The sequence below is a fragment of the Aquarana catesbeiana genome, linkage group LG11, assembly GCF_042186555.1.
Source record: "Aquarana catesbeiana isolate 2022-GZ linkage group LG11, ASM4218655v1, whole genome shotgun sequence".
Classification (NCBI taxonomy): domain Eukaryota; kingdom Metazoa; phylum Chordata; class Amphibia; order Anura; family Ranidae; genus Aquarana; species Aquarana catesbeiana.
The window spans coordinates 219,811,044-219,832,194 of record NC_133334.1 but is presented as its reverse complement, the minus strand read 5'-3'; the positions used below and the strand labels follow the sequence as shown (position 1 = coordinate 219,832,194).

At 39.7% G+C, this 21,151-nt stretch overlaps 1 protein-coding gene across 2 annotated transcripts in view; it reads left to right on the top strand.

Moving 5' to 3' along the window:
• Positions 1–21,151, top strand: part of KCNK4 (potassium two pore domain channel subfamily K member 4) — a 74,873-nt gene that overhangs the window by 10,047 nt on the left and 43,675 nt on the right. For both annotated transcript variants that reach the window (XM_073605348.1, XM_073605347.1), the window contains exon 3: positions 1,420–1,537. In XM_073605348.1, coding sequence (XP_073461449.1) covers positions 1,420–1,537 — 118 coding nt within the window. The remainder of the gene's footprint in view (positions 1–1,419; positions 1,538–21,151) is intronic.

Genomic DNA, 21,151 nt, shown 5'->3' with positions numbered 1-21,151 from the left:
GTGGCTGGGCGCATTCTGTTTGCATCCAGCCACGATCATCAAAGGTTGGTAAATGGACCCTAACACTGGAGTCTCTCCACTTTAATTTCTGACTATGTTCTCATCCACCTGGAAGATTCGGGTGTTCCCACCTTCATTTGTTTGTTGAGCTCTCCAAACTATGGCCCTCCAGCTGTTCAGGAACCGCAATTCCCATCATGCCTAGTCATGTCTGTGAATGTCAGAGTTTTACAATGCCTCATGGGACGTGTAGTTCAGCAACAGCTGGAGGGCCGTAGTTTGGAGATCCCTAGCCCTTCCTGCTACGTAATCCATAATAAAAAAACATTTAAAAAAAGCTATGTATTAAAAAAAGCCAGAGGCATGATGGGACTTGTAGTTCTGCAACTGCTGGAGGGCCCCAGGTTGCCTACCCCTGCTCTAACCTGATGAAAGTCAAAATGTAACTCGTTGCTGTAATTTGATGTATAGGAAGACCTTACGTTTGCTAAATATTAAAGAGATTTACATGGAACGTAAGCTAACAGTATTTTATTTTTTTTTTTATAATGAGGATGGGTTAGAAACCTTGTCAAATGTTAATGTTGTCTGTCCATTTGTATGATTTCATCAGGACAGAAATTGAGAAATTCTACCAAACAGGGACACAGCAGGAAAAAAAACAGTTGACAGAGTCTAACCCTCCCTAGCTCTATCAAAAAAAAAAAGGAAAAAAAGTAAGATTTGGCTAAACATATAATTTAAGAAGCAACAACATGTGCGATGTGTTCATTAAAACTTGACTAATTTGAAAAAAAAAAATAATTATAAAGAAAGAAAGAACATATGGTAATAAAAATGCTGTATACTTTCGTGAACTGATGCTTGTGTGTTTGCAAATCAATTTTTCTAGTGTGACTATATAGAGCCCTCGTTCACATTGAACATGGCTTTGAAATCGTGCGACTTCATCTGAAGCCTATGCGACCTCGGGTGCGACTTGAAAGATATCTGTGCGACTTAATGCACAGGTATTGAAGTCGCACCCAAAATCGGCAAAAGTAGTGCAGGAGCTACTTTTGCAAACCAGTGCGACGCCACACTGATTAGAACGGTGCTATTGCCGACAATAGGCTGCAAGCGATTTGTCAAATCGATTGACCAATCGCTTCAATGTGAATGAGGGCTAAGCAATAATGCATATCATATCTGATATTTAAGTCTTTTTTATTATTTGAATGCCAGATTTTCAATATAGAGCACGGTAACCCCTTCTTTGATAAAGTAGGATTTTCTGAAACTACGCAGCTGATGTGTGTCATTAGTACATTTCAGTTGTTTATGTTTTAGTTTGGCTCTTCTTTAAGGTGATATATGATATATATTGTGGGGAAAAGGAAATGATGGCTTGCACAGTTAAGTGACTGTTTGGCTCTACAGCAGGTGAAAGAAGCCCTGGGTTCTGGAGCTGATATTGCAGTAAATGGCACCAACGTTACCTCACAGTGGGACATTGGGAGTTGCTTCTTCTTTGCGGGAACCGTCATCACCACAATCGGTAATGCTCATTATTCACCATAATTCAAGAAACAGATAGCACAAGAATCACATTTAGGCTCAAACGCAGCAAACCCAGAAAAATAGAACTTATTGTACATATATTTATTACATTTTTACCGATATTAAAGTGTACAGTGTATTAAAATGTAAGATAGAATAGGGAAGGGTTAATGCTGCTATCAGCTTATATTTTTTTTTGCTGTGACCTGTTGGGGAGATTTCCCTTCACTTCCTGTTCTGGAGGCAGAACAGAAATTTCTGAAAAGTGAGGGTAATTTCTCTTTTAGACATGTCATTGGGACAGTTCTTCCCATTGGATGATTTACCCTCATCTCTTGTCCTTCTGACAACTCCAAAATGTTGGATTTCTTATGACTTTTTGTCTGTCCTGTTTGGTAACCAGTACTAACTGAGAACGTGAATCTGTCCACAGCGATAAAAATCTGATATGGGTTCCAATCCTTCCCTACTCTATTTAAAACAAAATAAAACCGTTTTGGCTATACTTAGACTGTAATAAAACACATTTATTTGATATGGTCATGGTGTAGCAGGGACGTGCGGTGAGGTCAGTGGCTGGTGAGGCACTGGCTAGTATCAGAGCCAGATACACACAGGTTACATACGTCGTGAGGACAATAATTCTAGCACTAGACCTCCTCTGTAACTCTAAACATGTAACCTGTAAAAAATGCTAAAGTGTCGCCTATGGAGATATTTAAGTACTGAAGTTTGGCGCCATTCCACAAGTGTGCGCAATTTTAAAGCATGACATGTTAGGTATCTATTTACTCGGCAAAACATCATCTTTCATAGCATACAAAAAAATTGGGCTAACGTTTTTTTACATTTTTTTTATTCATAAAACAGTTTCTTTCCAAAAAAGAAAAATTGAAATTGAAAAATTGCTGCACAAATACCGTGTAACATAAAAAGTTGCAGTGACGACCATTTTACTCCCTAAGGTGTCTGATAAAACAAAATATTTAATGTTTGGGGGTTCTGAGTAATTTTCTAGCAAAAAAATGATGATGATTTTTACATGTAGGAGAGAAGTGTCAGAATTGGCCTAGGTGGCAAGGAGTTAATTACCATAAGTAAGTAATATACAAATAATTATTATATATTATTTTAAGGTAATTTACTATATTTTCAAAAACTGTACTCAAGCAAGTGGCTTAATGGACAAAGTACTGAAGTTTGAAGTTATAACTTCAAACCAGTAATTTCACAGTAAATAGATAAATAATAAATTATTATCTTATAACATATAGCATATAAATATATGATTTAGCTTGTACCTTTTCAGCAGCAGCAGATTCTCATTCTCTCTCTTAACTGTGTGAGAAAACATGGGATTGTGGGTAAATCTTATACACATAAACACGTTTTCTCCTTCTAGTTAAGGGGACTGGGCTGGAAGGAAGTATTTGTCTTTTAGACACATGCCCCCTTCTATGACACTGCAGTGAGAGGCGTGCCTCCACTGCAGCATTTTTATTGGACAGCTTGGGCCAATGGTACTTTACCATTGGTCGAAGACTCCAAGCTGTCCCTTGAGCTCAGTGTCTCTGACAAGAAGTGAGGAGAGGCACTGTGAGCTCATCCTCTCAGTCTGCTGCAGAGTGTGCCAGCTTCACTGCTCTGTATTTAGGTTTTGACAGCCTGCACAAGAAGCTCCGTATCCCGGGAACCATAGATGATAGGAGCCCCAGTGGTGGGGTAGGACTTCAGTTACCTAACCCCCAAATTTGGGGTCTCTGCGACCCCTGGTTGCCGAGCTATGACCCTCAAAGTCGATCGTTTTTTTTGTTTGCTTTTTTTTTTTTTTTTTAATGCTCATGCCTCCCCTGGCTGCACGTCCCTGTGGTGTAAATCAGGCTATGCAACTCCCACATTCATGGGTGAGGATTGTAGCGCAGTTTCTGGATTTAAACTTTTACTAAAGTGTAAACTCACCTTTTCAGAAAAAATCAAAAGGTGAACTAATGCTGTACACCCTTCCCACCTTCCCTGATCCCTGCTGTATTTACCTCCATGGGTGATGAGCTGTCATGGGCACTCTTGAAAATTATTTTAAGTCTCAAGGCACCTCTGTCCGAGGCTTGGTTCACATTACTGTGTGTCGTGGAACGCACGCCGAATCATGCTTGTTCCTGACACACAAATGCTCTGCTCTTTAGGGGTGCCCTTAATTCTTAATGGTACATTAATGGAATGGAATGGAAACATGGGGTGTTTTTGGTGTGCAACTTTTAAAAAAGGGTAGGGGACTTCTTTCCCTGCATTTCTGCTGGTAGGGCAGCCACACAAATGTGAACCAAGGGCTTGTTCCACGTGTGAGGTTGGTGGGTGATAAAACCACGTGATTGATCTGTTTTACCACCCCCAACTGCTCCCCCCTTAACTGCAGAGGCAGCAGCTGGGGTGTACACATGCTGTGGCCGCAGCTGGAAGTATACTACCACATGAATGGAGCTGCACTGCAGGCCCCCCGCAACTGTGTGCTTTTCACACGGTTGCAGTGTGGTGATGCTGCATTTATGGGGTTAAAACAGGTGGTGAGGAGGCAATATATTGCCTCTTTACTGCCTGTCAAATGCCTCTGAAAAGCAATCTAAGCATGGATTGCTTTTCAGAGGAGAGGCGGTTCTTGCTGCTATTACGAACAAGCCCTAAAAAAGCAGTTCTGATAGTACAGGAATAGGGAGTCAAGATTAAAAGTAATATACATACGCACACACACACATATAAAAACAAACACACAAACAATGTACACACACACAAACATATGTACACACACAAACGTACACACACCAACACATGTACATACAAACATATGTATACACACACAAACGTACACAAACACATGTACACATACAAAAACATGTACGAACACCTACATTCACACATACAAACATATGTCCACACACACATACAGACACATGTACATACACACATACATACAAACACATGTACAGACACACACATACAGACACGTATACATACACACATACACATGTACACACAAACACACGTATACAGCCCTTTAAAAAGTTGCAGACTTGCTGTACAGTACCTTCTCTCACACAGTGGGGTACTGCACTGTACAGGAGACAGAGAGCTCAGTACACACTCCCCTTCCTTTGATTTCACTTTGCTGGGTGTATTCAACAGTCTGGCTGAGCTCACAGTACCAATGTATAGTTCGGCAGGGGATTGGGAGCTCATTCTTATCTGACCGCTTTTCTCTACTAGGATGCCGTGGCACCCCTGAGGACCTCTGGTGGCATTCCGGTTGAGAAAGACTGGCTTATAGTATATTTTAATAAGTATACAGTCTAAAAGCCTAAGTTTAGGTGTTTTTTTTTTTTTAATGTTCACAAGTGAATGTACTTACATTTAATGAGAACTCTCCCTTATGTTAGTTGCTCCTTAGTTAGAATCTCCCATCCTCTTGCCCCCTCCTTCCCCCATAGCGGTAATCTGATGCAGGAGTTAAACGAGAAGTGGGGCCAATGCTCTTTTAGCCCTACTGCACTTAGTTGTGCACTCCTGTGACTCATTTTTAGCCAACAGTGGGCTAAAGTCTGCTGTTAGGTGCCGTCACTCAGCCCCCGACTTTTAGCCAGAGCCAGCTGCTCTAACCCTCTCCACAGACCAGCACTCTAGTGAGATCTGAAGGGACAGAGAGGAGAGCTGGTGACTGACAGTCACCGGCTCTCTGCTCACTAAACAATATATCAAAATAACAGCGCGGGTGTACAGCTGCTGCTCTGATTATTGTGAATAACAACAAACAAAATAAACTGATAAGAGTAGCACTGGTCCACAATTTCCAAAGTACTCAATGTGATATAAAAAAAATTCTAATATGCAAACAATCTATGAAGTATTAAAAAATATGTGAGTCAAACCCAGTGTGAAATATTAAATAAAGTTCTAGTGCATCAATAAGTGCCCCAGGGTGAGGATGCTGAATGACATCACGTAAGGCTGTTTTTCGCGGTCCGTGGCATGTCCGGAGGTGAACGACCAGTAATAGCTGAGCGTGTTCTTCTTTAGTGGCGGTTAGGCACTCTCCAAATGTGAGTGGAATACTTTTTTTATACAATTGCCTGTAATACAGTTTTATACTATAGGAGCCTCCTTCCTTCTTTTTATTTTCCCACATTGCATGCTATGATCTGAGAGGAGAACCCCTACGAACCTGTGAGAGAATTTCAGCCGGTGATCACCGGACGAGATTGGGGCTTGACTACTAACTAATAATATATCCATTTGGCGAGTCCATTTTTGTGTGAGCGGTGAAGGATTCATGCATCGGTGGAGCACTTGGGAACTGTTTTTTTATGCGAAGCTCAATTTTTTGTGAGTGGTGGACCACTTCACCCCCGGAAGATTTTACCCCCTTCCTGACCAGAGCACTTTTTTGCGATTCGGCACTGCGTCGCTTTAACTGACAATTGCACGGTCGTGCAATTTTGCACCTAAACAAAATTGAGGTCCTTTTTTCCCACAAATAGAGCTTTCTTTTGGTGGTATTTGATCACATCTGCGGTTTTTATTTTTTGCGTTATACACAAAAAAAGAGCAACAATTTTGAAAAAAACGCAATATTTTTAACTTTTTGCTATAATAAATATCCCTCAAAAATATTAAAAAAACTATTTTTTTTCTCAGTTTAGGCCGATACGTATTCTTCTACATATTTTTGGTAAAAAAAATCACAATAAGCGTATATTGATTGGTTTGCGCAAAAGTTATAGCATCTACAAAATAGGGGATAGATTTATGGCATTTTTATTTTTTTTATTTTTTTTTGCTAGTAATGGCGGCGATCTGCAAATTTTTATATATCACATTGAGTACTTTGGAAATTGTGGTGCAGACCAGAGTTATTCTTAGTTTTCTCTGCTCACTAAAGACCAAAAACTGAATGATCAGAGGTCTTTGATCGCTCGGTTCTCAGTCTTAGAGGCAGTGGGGGACAGATGTAGCATCGGACCGATACTGCATCCACCTAGGTGAGTATAAATGTTTCTTTTTTTAAATTTCTATACTTCAATTTTAATACAGCTGCTGGACCTGTCATAGGACACATATCAAGAATGTCCAATATGCCTGCCTTTTCCACCCCTCATCCATTTATAGGAGCTGTACTATAGATTCCATGACTGAAAAACAAATGAATGGAGGTCTGCCTCCTTATTTCATAGAGTGTTTTTTCCATTGATGGAAGTAATTGTACAGCTTCTATGAATGGAGTAAGAGGGACTCCAAAGCTTGAGCATAGTTGGAACTTTTGGGGAGTGCCTTTGAGAAGTCTAGCGGCTGTTTGAATCCCAGCAGCACCAGAGAATTACTGCTGTAGGAGGATGGGGGGGAAAGGGGGAGGATGGAAGATTTCAACTAAGACAGTAGCCACCAACACACGGGATGCTTTTCATTAAATGTAAGTACCATCTCTTGTGCTGATTTAAAAAATAAATAAACTTAGGCTTTATCATAGAGGATGGGAGAGCTACACACTATGCAATAGAACCAGGGCTTTTTTCTCAAAGAATAGGTGCAGGAACTCCTTCCCTTCTGAGTCACTTCTTGTCTCCACCCCCTACCCACCTCTGAGCAACATCCCTTGGTTCCACCCCCCTACCCAACTCCCAGTACCGCCCTTACAGAACCAAGTATCAATTTGTGATAAGTAATTTGTATGGAATTTGTTAATAATAGGAAAAGCAGTAAAGTAGATCCCCTGCAGCCAGCAGCAATAGACCCTTCCCAGCAACAATAAATCCCCCCAGCAACAATATATCCTCCAGCAACAATGGACCCCAACAATAATAGACCCCAGCAGCAACAATAGATTTCTCAGCATCAGTCCAGCATTAATAGACTCTCCAGTAGCTAGCAACAATAGACCACACCCTCAACAGTAGATCATTTCCAGCAACAATTGCTCAACAATTGTTCTCCCACCAGCAACAACAGACCTCCCCAGCAAAAATAGACTGCCATGCAAAAATACAGTTGTGCTCATAAGTTTACATACCATGGCAGAATTTATGATTTCTTGGCCATTTTTCAGAGAATATTAATGATAACACAAAAACTTTTCTTTCACGCATGGTTAGTGTTTGGCTGAAGCCATTTATTATAAATCAACTGTGTTTACTCTTTTTAAACCATAATGACAACAGAAACTACCCAAATGACCCTGATCAAAAGTTTCCATAACCCAGTTCTTAATACCGTGTATTGCCACCTTTAACATCAATGACAGCTTGAAGTCTTTTGTGGTATTTGTGGATGAGACTCTTTATCTTCTCAGATGGTAAAGCTGCCCATTCCTCTTGGCAAAAAGCCTCCAGTTCCTGTAAATTCTTGGGCTGTCTTGCATGAACTGCACGTTTGAGATCTCCCCAGAGTGGCTCAATTATATTGGAGGTCAGGAGACTGAGATGGCCACTCCAGAACCTTGTGTGTAAGTAAGTGGTGCTGCGCTGATCCTTAGTGTATAAACAGGTGAACATAGGCTAATAAATAATAATAACCAATGCGCTAGATAGGAAAGTGGTAGAATGGCGTAAACGTGAGGGATACTGTGTATTAAAAAATGTTCATTTGAATATTCAATACCTTCAATAGTGCATAAAACTTAACATAGGTATACTCAAACAAAATATCACTTCAATTACCTTAAAAATAAAATCCACATAATAACAGTATAATAACGTGATAGTATCAGAGCACTAGTGACTAGCTCTGAATTAAAAAATAGAGTGCATAGTAGATGTGCATATATACTTGGACCAGCGAAATTTAAAGTGCGGACAAAAGGTGCTAAGTGCAAAAATTGGAAGAATAGTGACTGGCTATTTCTATATAAAGTGCATATTGTGCATGTTGACATCAAATAATGAATAAGAGTAAGAAATCTACAAAAACAAAAAAAACAAGAAAAAAAAAAAAAAAAAAAAAAAAAAAAAGGTTTTTTTAAAAATATAATGTGACAGCCACGTGCTACCATGCACACGTTGCAATTAAAGTGCTAAGGAACGCATTCATAAATGCTCAAGTACAGTCCTTGTGTATAGTTGTGACAGCAACGTCCTGGCATGCACACGTTGCAGTTAGAGTGCTGGGTGAGTCACATCTAATTTTTTCTTCGTGTGCTAAACACTTTGGTGGGTAGTAGCCCCTTACCTTCAGGTAATGGGGCAAAAGCAGGTAACAAAAAGGTTGTTAAGGGCGTCCGCCTATGGGTCCCAGCGCGTCCCTCTCTATCCTGGATCTTGGGTTGAAGTTCCCTCAGATGTAATGCAGGGGGGTTGTATTCATAGGGGGTAATCCACAGAAGAAAAGCCCAATAGTGTAATCCAGTTTTAAAACGTAACACTCTTTATTGTAAAAAATGCAGGTACTCACATAAAGATAGGAAACAATAGTAGCAATCCAACGAGCAGCGAGCTCGTGTGCCTCTGTCTGTGTTTGCAGCCTGTCTCGTCCCTACGCGTGACGTCACACCACGTGACTTCATCAGGGGATAGATACAGGCTAGAATCTCGTCCTTAAATAGTCTAACATGGATGTTTATGGAGCGGCCATTTTCCCAGAGTCTAATAAGGTTATATGTGGCGGCCATTTTCCAAGAGATGTTTCACCGCTAGTACCGCTGAACATGGATGTTTATGGGGCGGCCATTTTCCCAGAGTCTAATAGGGTTATATGTGGCGGCCATTTTCCAAGAGATATTTCACCGCTAGTTCCGCTATGTGGTCTGTCTAGACAGAGAAATCAGCTGACTGATGGAGCCAATCAGCACCTTCCAACTTGGTTAGCTTGTGCGGTGCTGTCAGCAAAGGTGGTTGCCTTATTAGTATTTTTTAAAATGCGGAAACTGGCGGGATAAAAAGCATCTAAATGGGAATATCACTGAATACCTAAATAAAACTGGTCAGACCATGATTTAGGTGAATTATAGCTACATGTTATAGCTCTAAACGAGGCATGTGTAGATATGAAAATTCTAATAATCTGCACTTATCTCGAGAGGGGGAGGGAAGAGAAAGGAGGGGTAAATGCGAACGGGGAAAGAAAGGCAGCAGACACTGACAGTGCTCGTATTGATCTAACCAAATAAAAACAATGGATCAAAGGAGGATACATATACAAGTGAACAAAGAATAAAAATTATTGTAGGACCAGTTAGGCACTAGATTGGTCCATACCTTTATACTTATTCTATAAATGTTATGACTAATTCTATAAATAAATTGACCTAATATTTGTATAAATCAATCGTGGAATCAATCATAAAAATACAATAAAACATATAAAAAGGCATTAAAAAACTCAGAATCTGAAGACAATACGTAGAAAATAAAAATCTATTTAGTAGGAGCATAAGAAGACATCAACTAGCATGTTATATATGTGTCAAAATGAAAAATTAAAATATGTATATCTAAAATAATATATTGCAAAGATAGCCAGAATATCCAGTTATGACGTTCTGCTAGAGATATCGACTGACATATTCTGCTACTTAGTGTCAAATTAAAAATTGGTCACAAACCGAAGAGTATTTATAATGTGGGATAAAATAGGACAATGATGGTGTATATTCCCTAGGGGATAGGTGGGGATTTATCAAAATGGGAGATAAAGATCCTAAAAAATCCGTTACAGTACGTGAAGGTTAAAAGTCACTCAGAAAACAGTTTAGGTCAAACTCAATGTTTAGGCCTCGGGGCCAGAAGGTGTCCAAGGTGAAAATCCACTTAGATTCTAGTTTGCTTAAGGTTCTCACCTTGTGCCCCCCCCGCCAGTGCTTAGTGTATGGGGTAATCCCCCAAAAACTCAAGTGTGTGGGGTCTTTATTGTGGCAGGTTAAAAAATGTTTGGACACGCTGTGTTTGTCATACCCGCGGAGAATGTTTTGGACATGCTCCTTAATGCGGACTCTTAGGGGTCTCTTTGTTCGGCCTACATATTGGAGGCCGCAACTGCATTCCAGTGCGTAAACTGCCCCTTCGGTGTTACAGCAAATAAAATCTTTAATCGCATATTGCTCCCCTGTACTGGTGGAGCTAAAATTGAATACTTTTTTGTTTGGACGTTTTGTCCTAAGACAAGCGTAACACCTTTTGCAAGGATAGAAGCCATTGCCAGTGAAAAAGGAAAACTGTTTTTTAGGGGGGTCTACTATATTTTTGACCACTATGTCTCTAATAGTGGGTGCTCGCTTGTATATAAATTTTGGTTTTTTAGGGAGGATATCTTTTAGTTGTTTATCTGCCAGTAAAATATGCCAATGCTCTTTGATTATTTTCTCGATTTGTTTATATTGTACGTTGAAGTCCAAGATGAGGGGTGTACCCTCAACTATATTTTTCCGTTGTATAGTTGTTTCTTTAATCATTTGGTTGCGGTCAAGTGTGGAGACTTCGGCAATTTTGGCCTCGATGAATTTATGATCATAGCCTTTAGATTTGAATCTTTCGCCTAGTTTCTCTGCTTGTTCGAAATATGTTTCGATTTTGGTGCAGTTTCTTTTTATCCGTATTAGTTGTCCTTTTGGGATGTTGAAAATCCAATTTTTGTGGTGACAGCTTGTGGTAGGGAGGTAGCTATTCCTGTCCACTCCTTTAAAGTGCGTTTTAGTGCTAAATACTGATCCCTCTAGTGAGATCTCCAAGTCTAGGAAGTTAACATTTTTCTTGCTGATGTCCCAGGTGAGTGATATGTTTCTATCGTTACTGTTGAGTTTTTTAAGGAATTTAGTTAGATCTTTTTCTTCTCCATCCCACAGAATAAAAATGTCATCTATATATCTTTTGTATATGATGAGCTGACTGGGGCGGTCACCAAAAACAAAATATTCTTCCCATTGTGCCATAAATAAACCAGCTATGCTTGGGGCGAATTTTGCACCCATGGCTACCCCGGTTTGTTGATGATAATAGGATCTATCATACCAAAAATAATTATTTCTGAGGCTAAATTCTAGGCATTTGATCAGGAATTTTCTTTGTGAGCATGGGAGTTTGGTATATTTTCTTAAACCCCACTTTGCTGCTTCACATGCCTTGTGGTGGGGGATGATTGTATACAAGGCTGATACATCGGCTGTGGCCATAATCCATGTTTTATCTTCTCCTTGGATATTCTTAATCACTCGTAGCATTTCTTTACTATCTTTTAGATATGCTTCGGTTTTTTGAACTGCCGGCTGTAGGAAAAAGTCTATGTACTGACCCATCCTTGATGTTATCGACTCAATGCCGTTAACAATTGGCCTGGGGGGTGGGTCAGTTCTATTTTTATGTATTTTTGGTACTGAATAAATAATTGGTGTCCGGCAGGAGTCTGGTATAAGATATCTGGCTTCCTTCTTGTTCAAAATTCCCTTCTTTGCTCCCAAGTGTACTACTTGTTCAAGCGCTTTTCGACATCCAAAGACCGGGTTCTTCAATAATTTAGTGTAGGTATTATTATCATTTAGCATGAGGGTCATTGTGTTATGATACTGTTCTTTGGAAAGGATTACAATCCCTCCTCCCTTGTCAGCTGGTCGAATGACAATGTCCTGCCTCTTAGTAAGTTTTCGAATCCCGCTTCTAATGTGCTTTGGTTCTTCTTTTTTCTTAATTGACACATCTTTTATTTCTTCTAAAACAATTTTTTTAAAAACATCAATGTATTTATTGTCTTTTACTGGTGGGTTAAAAACACTTTTGTTTCTGAGTGAGCTGTGTAGGATCCCATTGTCTGATGGCTGTACTATTTTAGGTAGTGGGGGATTACCTACCATATATTTTTGTATATTTAACTTACGTACAAATTTTTGAATCCCAATGTACGTCTCAAATTTATTTAAATTCTTTGTGGGTGCATATTTCAGACCTCTATCAAGTACTCCAATTTCTTCATGTGTGAGTATTTTCCCACTGAGGTTGAAGATCCCCTCCCCTTTTATACTCTTCTTCTTTTGTTGTCTCTTACCGGATCTGCGTCCTCTCTTCTTTCGGGACTGCCTCTGGGATCTCGTGTGTCCTCTTGGTATCTCACCGGATGGTTCTCTCTGCTCCTGTTTAAAAAAGGTCTATCTGATTCTTGCTCCCCATATGGTGGAGGGTATGGTCTAATTGTTCTTTCTTCCCCTTCTCTTTTCTCCAAGGGGGCATAATAATTGTAGGTCGGGATTGGGCTACGTTCATCTGGCTCATAGTTCCTCTCTGGTTGGTCTCTTCTATCTTCGTGTCTATAATCATATATGGGGCTTCTATCTCTATGTCCATAATAATCTGGGTATCTGTTATCTCTTTGTTCTTGTGCAGGTCTCCTTTGTCCTCTATAACCGTATGGTGGGCCTCTTGATTCTCGTTCACCGTATGGGGATCTGTGCCGATTGTTTCGATTGTAAGGTCTTCTGTTGTTCTTCCCATAATAGGGTTTTCTACCTCCATTTCGTGGTGTACGATAATTTTGTTGAGGTCTTCGTTCATTCCGATAGGGGGTATAGTTTTGATATTCATAGTATCTTCCATCGTTTTCTCTTTCTCTTGGAGTCATATATCTATTGTCATCTCTAGTATCCTGTTGGTGTTTATGCTCTATGGGTGGCCTAGGTGGTTCATTATGAGGCTGGGGTTGCATTCTCACTATCTTTTCAGGTGTGGAGTAGGTGGATGGAGGTTCTACTTTTCCTAATTGGCTTTGCCATTTAAAAACGTGATCGTTGTGATAATCGTTGGTGTCTCTTATGTGTTTTTTGCTTTTTCTTTGTTGTACCTCTTTATCTTTTTTGGCCAGATCCTTGTTTAATTGTGTCATTAGAGTCTTATATTCGGTCGTGTCTTTGTATTGTTCTAATTCTTCTTTAAGGTCCGCTATATTCTGGTCTATTATTTTGCTTTTTCTCCTCTTCCTATCCAACAGGAAGCCTATAAGTTCTAGGCCTTTATCGTTGAAGAACTTATACCACTCCTCGTTTGATTCCTGATCCAAGAGGCCATCATTTGGGGGGACATCCCACCTTAATCTTCTGGGGACAATATTTTCTTTAAGATAGGTTTCGAAGGTGCAAGTGTCCCACCAGAGACTCACCTTCTTTTCCATATTATGTCCCAGTTTGCGCATTAGACTTTCCAGGTCCAAATTCCGATTACTTTTTTTATTACTGATGTTGAATACTTCCTCTAAATTAACTTGCCTTTTTTCCATATAAGTAAACACATCCATGATTGCTGCAGGAATGGAGGGTGTGTGAGGTCGAACTTAATAAATAGGGGAGGTTATTCCCGCGCTATCTATTATGGAAAAGGCTGTGGGTGGAAAAGCCGCATACACCAATAAGGTGAACACCTGACCTTTTAGATGAATGTGTGTAAGTAAGTGGTGCTGCGCTGATCCTTAGTGTATAAACAGGTGAACATAGGCTAATAAATAATAATAACCAATGCGCTAGATAGGAAAGTGGTAGAATGGCGTAAACGTGAGGGATACTGTGTATTAAAAAATGTTCATTTGAATATTCAATACCTTCAATAGTGCATAAAACTTAACATAGGTATACTCAAACAAAATATCACTTCAATTACCTTAAAAATAAAATCCACATAATAACAGTATAATAACGTGATAGTATCAGAGCACTAGTGACTAGCTCTGAATTAAAAAATAGAGTGCATAGTAGATGTGCATATATACTTGGACCAGCGAAATTTAAAGTGCGGACAAAAGGTGCTAAGTGCAAAAATTGGAAGAATAGTGACTGGCTATTTCTATATAAAGTGCATATTGTGCATGTTGACATCAAATAATGAATAAGAGTAAGAAATCTACAAAAACAAAAAAAACAAGAAAAAAAAAAAAAAAAAAAAAAAAAAAAAAAAAAAAGGTTTTTTTAAAAATATAATGTGACAGCCACGTGCTACCATGCACACGTTGCAATTAAAGTGCTAAGGAACGCATTCATAAATGCTCAAGTACAGTCCTTGTGTATAGTTGTGACAGCAACGTCCTGGCATGCACACGTTGCAGTTAGAGTGCTGGGTGAGTCACATCTAATTTTTTCTTCGTGTGCTAAACACTTTGGTGGGTAGTAGCCCCTTACCTTCAGGTAATGGGGCAAAAGCAGGTAACAAAAAGGTTGTTAAGGGCGTCCGCCTATGGGTCCCAGCGCGTCCCTCTCTATCCTGGATCTTGGGTTGAAGTTCCCTCAGATGTAATGCAGGGGGGTTGTATTCATAGGGGGTAATCCACAGAAGAAAAGCCCAATAGTGTAATCCAGTTTTAAAACGTAACACTCTTTATTGTAAAAAATGCAGGTACTCACATAAAGATAGGAAACAATAGTAGCAATCCAACGAGCAGCGAGCTCGTGTGCCTCTGTCTGTGTTTGCAGCCTGTCTCGTCCCTACGCGTGACGTCACACCACGTGACTTCATCAGGGGATAGATACAGGCTAGAATCTCGTCCTTAAATAGTCTAACATGGATGTTTATGGAGCGGCCATTTTCCCAGAGTCTAATAAGGTTATATGTGGCGGCCATTTTCCAAGAGATGTTTCACCGCTAGTACCGCTGAACATGGATGTTTATGGGGCGGCCATTTTCCCAGAGTCTAATAGGGTTATATGTGGCGGCCATTTTCCAAGAGATATTTCACCGCTAGTTCCGCTATGTGGTCTGTCTAGACAGAGAAATCAGCTGACTGATGGAGCCAATCAGCACCTTCCAACTTGGTTAGCTTGTGCGGTGCTGTCAGCAAAGGTGGTTGCCTTATTAGTATTTTTTAAAATGCGGAAACTGGCGGGATAAAAAGCATCTAAATGGGAATATCACTGAATACCTAAATAAAACTGGTCAGACCATGATTTAGGTGAATTATAGCTACATGTTATAGCTCTAAACGAGGCATGTGTAGATATGAAAATTCTAATAATCTGCACTTATCTCGAGAGGGGGAGGGAAGAGAAAGGAGGGGTAAATGCGAACGGGGAAAGAAAGGCAGCAGACACTGACAGTGCTCGTATTGATCTAACCAAATAAAAACAATGGATCAAAGGAGGATACATATACAAGTGAACAAAGAATAAAAATTATTGTAGGACCAGTTAGGCACTAGATTGGTCCATACCTTTATACTTATTCTATAAATGTTATGACTAATTCTATAAATAAATTGACCTAATATTTGTATAAATCAATCGTGGAATCAATCATAAAAATACAATAAAACATATAAAAAGGCATTAAAAAACTCAGAATCTGAAGACAATACGTAGAAAATAAAAATCTATTTAGTAGGAGCATAAGAAGACATCAACTAGCATGTTATATATGTGTCATGGTCTGACCAGTTTTATTTAGGTATTCAGTGATATTCCCATTTAGATGCTTTTTATCCCGCCAGTTTCCGCATTTTAAAAAATACTAATAAGGCAACCACCTTTGCTGACAGCACCGCACAAGCTAACCAAGTTGGAAGGTGCTGATTGGCTCCATCAGTCAGCTGATTTCTCTGTCTAGACAGACCACATAGCGGAACTAGCGGTGAAATATCTCTTGGAAAATGGCCGCCACATATAACCCTATTAGACTCTGGGAAAATGGCCGCCCCATAAACATCCATGTTCAGCGGTACTAGCGGTGAAACATCTCTTGGAAAATGGCCGCCACATATAACCTTATTAGACTCTGGGAAAATGGCCGCTCCATAAACATCCATGTTAGACTATTTAAGGACGAGATTCTAGCCTGTATCTATCCCCTGATGAAGTCACGTGGTGTGACGTCACGCGTAGGGACGAGACAGGCTGCAAACACAGACAGAGGCACACGAGCTCGCTGCTCGTTGGATTGCTACTATTGTTTCCTATCTTTATGTGAGTACCTGCATTTTTTACAATAAAGAGTGTTACGTTTTAAAACTGGATTACACTATTGGGCTTTTCTTCTGTGGATTACCCCCTATGAATACAACCCCCCTGCATTACATCTGAGGGAACTTCAACCCAAGATCCAGGATAGAGAGGGACGCGCTGGGACCCATAGGCGGACGCCCTTAACAACCTTTTTGTTACCTGCTTTTGCCCCATTACCTGAAGGTAAGGGGCTACTACCCACCAAAGTGTTTAGCACACGAAGAAAAAATTAGATGTGACTCACCCAGCACTCTAACTGCAACGTGTGCATGCCAGGACGTTGCTGTCACAACTATACACAAGGACTGTACTTGAGCATTTATGAATGCGTTCCTTAGCACTTTAATTGCAACGTGTGCATGGTAGCACGTGGCTGTCACATTATATTTTTAAAAAAACCTTTTTTTTTTTTTTTCTTGTTTTTTTTGTTTTTGTAGATTTCTTACTCTTATTCATTATTTGATGTCAACATGCACAATATGCACTTTATATAGAAATAGCCAGTCACTATTCTTCCAATTTTTGCACTTAGCACCTTTTGTCCGCACTTTAAATTTCGCTGGTCCAAGTATATATGCACATCTACTATGCACTCTATTTTTTAATTCAGAGCTAGTCACTAGTGCTCTGATACTATCACGTTATTATACTGTTATTATGTGGATTTTATTTTTAAGGTAATTGAAGTGATATTTTGTTTGAGTATACCTATGTTAAGTTTTATGCACTATTGAAGGTATTGAATATTCAAATGAACATTTTTTAATACACAGTATCCCTCACGTTTACGCCATTCTACCACTTTCCTATCTAGCGCATTGGTTATTATTATTTATTAGCCTATGTTCACCTGTTTATACACTAAGGATCAGCGCAGCACCACTTACTTACACACATTCATCTAAAAGGTCAGGTGTTCACCTTATTGGTGTATGCGGCTTTTCCACCCACAGCCTTTTCCATAATAGATAGCGCGGGAATAACCTCCCCTATTTATTAAGTTCGACCTCACACACCCTCCATTCCTGCAGCAATCATGGATGTGTTTACTTATATGGAAAAAAGGCAAGTTAATTTAGAGGAAGTATTCAACATCAGTAATAAAAAAAGTAATCGGAATTTGGACCTGGAAAGTCTAATGCGCAAACTGGGACATAATATGGAAAAGAAGGTGAGTCTCTGGTGGGACACTTGCACCTTCGAAACCTATCTTAAAGAAAATATTGTCCCCAGAAGATTAAGGTGGGATGTCCCCCCAAATGATGGCCTCTTGGATCAGGAATCAAACGAGGAGTGGTATAAGTTCTTCAACGATAAAGGCCTAGAACTTATAGGCTTCCTGTTGGATAGGAAGAGGAGAAAAAGCAAAATAATAGACCAGAATATAGCGGACCTTAAAGAAGAATTAGAACAATACAAAGACACGACCGAATATAAGACTCTAATGACACAATTAAACAAGGATCTGGCCAAAAAAGATAAAGAGGTACAACAAAGAAAAAGCAAAAAACACATAAGAGACACCAACGATTATCACAACGATCACGTTTTTAAATGGCAAAGCCAATTAGGAAAAGTAGAACCTCCATCCACCTACTCCACACCTGAAAAGATAGTGAGAATGCAACCCCAGCCTCATAATGAACCACCTAGGCCACCCATAGAGCATAAACACCAACAGGATACTAGAGATGACAATAGATATATGACTCCAAGAGAAAGAGAAAACGATGGAAGATACTATGAATATCAAAACTATACCCCCTATCGGAATGAACGAAGACCTCAACAAAATTATCGTACACCACGAAATGGAGGTAGAAAACCCTATTATGGGAAGAACAACAGAAGACCTTACAATCGAAACAATCGGCACAGATCCCCATACGGTGAACGAGAATCAAGAGGCCCACCATACGGTTATAGAGGACAAAGGAGACCTGCACAAGAACAAAGAGATAACAGATACCCAGATTATTATGGACATAGAGATAGAAGCCCCATATATGATTATAGACACGAAGATAGAAGAGACCAACCAGAGAGGAACTATGAGCCAGATGAACGTAGCCCAATCCCGACCTACAATTATTATGCCCCCTTGGAGAAAAGAGAAGGGGAAGAAAGAACAATTAGACCATACCCTCCACCATATGGGGAGCAAGAATCAGATAGACCTTTTTTAAACAGGAGCAGAGAGAACCATCCGGTGAGATACCAAGAGGACACACGAGATCCCAGAGGCAGTCCCGAAAGAAGAGAGGACGCAGATCCGGTAAGAGACAACAAAAGAAGAAGAGTATAAAAGGGGAGGGGATCTTCAACCTCAGTGGGAAAATACTCACACATGAAGAAATTGGAGTACTTGATAGAGGTCTGAAATATGCACCCACAAAGAATTTAAATAAATTTGAGACGTACATTGGGATTCAAAAATTTGTACGTAAGTTAAATATACAAAAATATATGGTAGGTAATCCCCCACTACCTAAAATAGTACAGCCATCAGACAATGGGATCCTACACAGCTCACTCAGAAACAAAAGTGTTTTTAACCCACCAGTAAAAGACAATAAATACATTGATGTTTTTAAAAAAATTGTTTTAGAAGAAATAAAAGATGTGTCAATTAAGAAAAAAGAAGAACCAAAGCACATTAGAAGCGTGATTCGAAAACTTACTAAGAGGCAGGACATTGTCATTCGACCAGCTGACAAGGGAGGAGGGATTGTAATCCTTTCCAAAGAACAGTATCATAACACAATGACCCTCATGCTAAATGATAATAATACCTACACTAAATTATTGAAGAACCCGGTCTTTGGATGTCGAAAAGCGCTTGAACAAGTAGTACACTTGGGAGCAAAGAAGGGAATTTTGAACAAGAAGGAAGCCAGATATCTTATACCAGACTCCTGCCGGACACCAATTATTTATTCAGTACCAAAAATACATAAAAATAGAACTGACCCACCCCCCAGGCCAATTGTTAACGGCATTGAGTCGATAACATCAAGGATGGGTCAGTACATAGACTTTTTCCTACAGCCGGCAGTTCAAAAAACCGAAGCATATCTAAAAGATAGTAAAGAAATGCTACGAGTGATTAAGAATATCCAAGGAGAAGATAAAACATGGATTATGGCCACAGCCGATGTATCAGCCTTGTATACAATCATCCCCCACCACAAGGCATGTGAAGCAGCAAAGTGGGGTTTAAGAAAATATACCAAACTCCCATGCTCACAAAGAAAATTCCTGATCAAATGCCTAGAATTTAGCCTCAGAAATAATTATTTTTGGTATGATAGATCCTATTATCATCAACAAACCGGGGTAGCCATGGGTGCAAAATTCGCCCCAAGCATAGCTGGTTTATTTATGGCACAATGGGAAGAATATTTTGTTTTTGGTGACCGCCCCAGTCAGCTCATCATATACAAAAGATATATAGATGACATTTTTATTCTGTGGGATGGAGAAGAAAAAGATCTAACTAAATTCCTTAAAAAACTCAACAGTAACGATAGAAACATATCACTCACCTGGGACATCAGCAAGAAAAATGTTAACTTCCTAGACTTGGAGATCTCACTAGAGGGATCAGTATTTAGCACTAAAACGCACTTTAAAGGAGTGGACAGGAATAGCTACCTCCCTACCACAAGCTGTCACCACAAAAATTGGATTTTCAACATCCCAAAAGGACAACTAATACGGATAAAAAGAAACTGCACCAAAATCGAAACATATTTCGAACAAGCAGAGAAACTAGGCGAAAGATTCAAATCTAAAGGCTATGATCATAAATTCATCGAGGCCAAAATTGCCGAAGTCTCCACACTTGACCGCAACCAAATGATTAAAGAAACAACTATACAACGGAAAAATATAGTTGAGGGTACACCCCTCATCTTGGACTTCAACGTACAATATAAACAAATCGAGAAAATAATCAAAGAGCATTGGCATATTTTACTGGCAGATAAACAACTAAAAGATATCCTCCCTAAAAAACCAAAATTTATATACAAGCGAGCACCCACTATTAGAGACATAGTGGTCAAAAATATAGTAGACCCCCCTAAAAAACAGTTTTCCTTTTTCACTGGCAATGGCTTCTATCCTTGCAAAAGGTGTTACGCTTGTCTTAGGACAAAACGTCCAAACAAAAAAGTATTCAATTTTAGCTCCACCAGTACAGGGGAGCAATATGCGATTAAAGATTTTATTTGCTGTAACACCGAAGGGGCAGTTTACGCACTGGAATGCAGTTGCGGCCTCCAATATGTAGGCCGAACAAAGAGACCCCTAAGAGTCCGCATTAAGGAGCATGTCCAAAACATTCTCCGCGGGTATGACAAACACAGCGTGTCCAAACATTTTTTAACCTGCCACAATAAAGACCCCACACACTTGAGTTTTTGGGGGATTACCCCATACACTAAGCACTGGCGGGGGGGGCACAAGGTGAGAACCTTAAGCAAACTAGAATCTAAGTGGATTTTCACCTTGGACACCTTCTGGCCCCGAGGCCTAAACATTGAGTTTGACCTAAACTGTTTTCTGAGTGACTTTTAACCTTCACGTACTGTAACGGATTTTTTAGGATCTTTATCTCCCATTTTGATAAATCCCCACCTATCCCCTAGGGAATATACACCATCATTGTCCTATTTT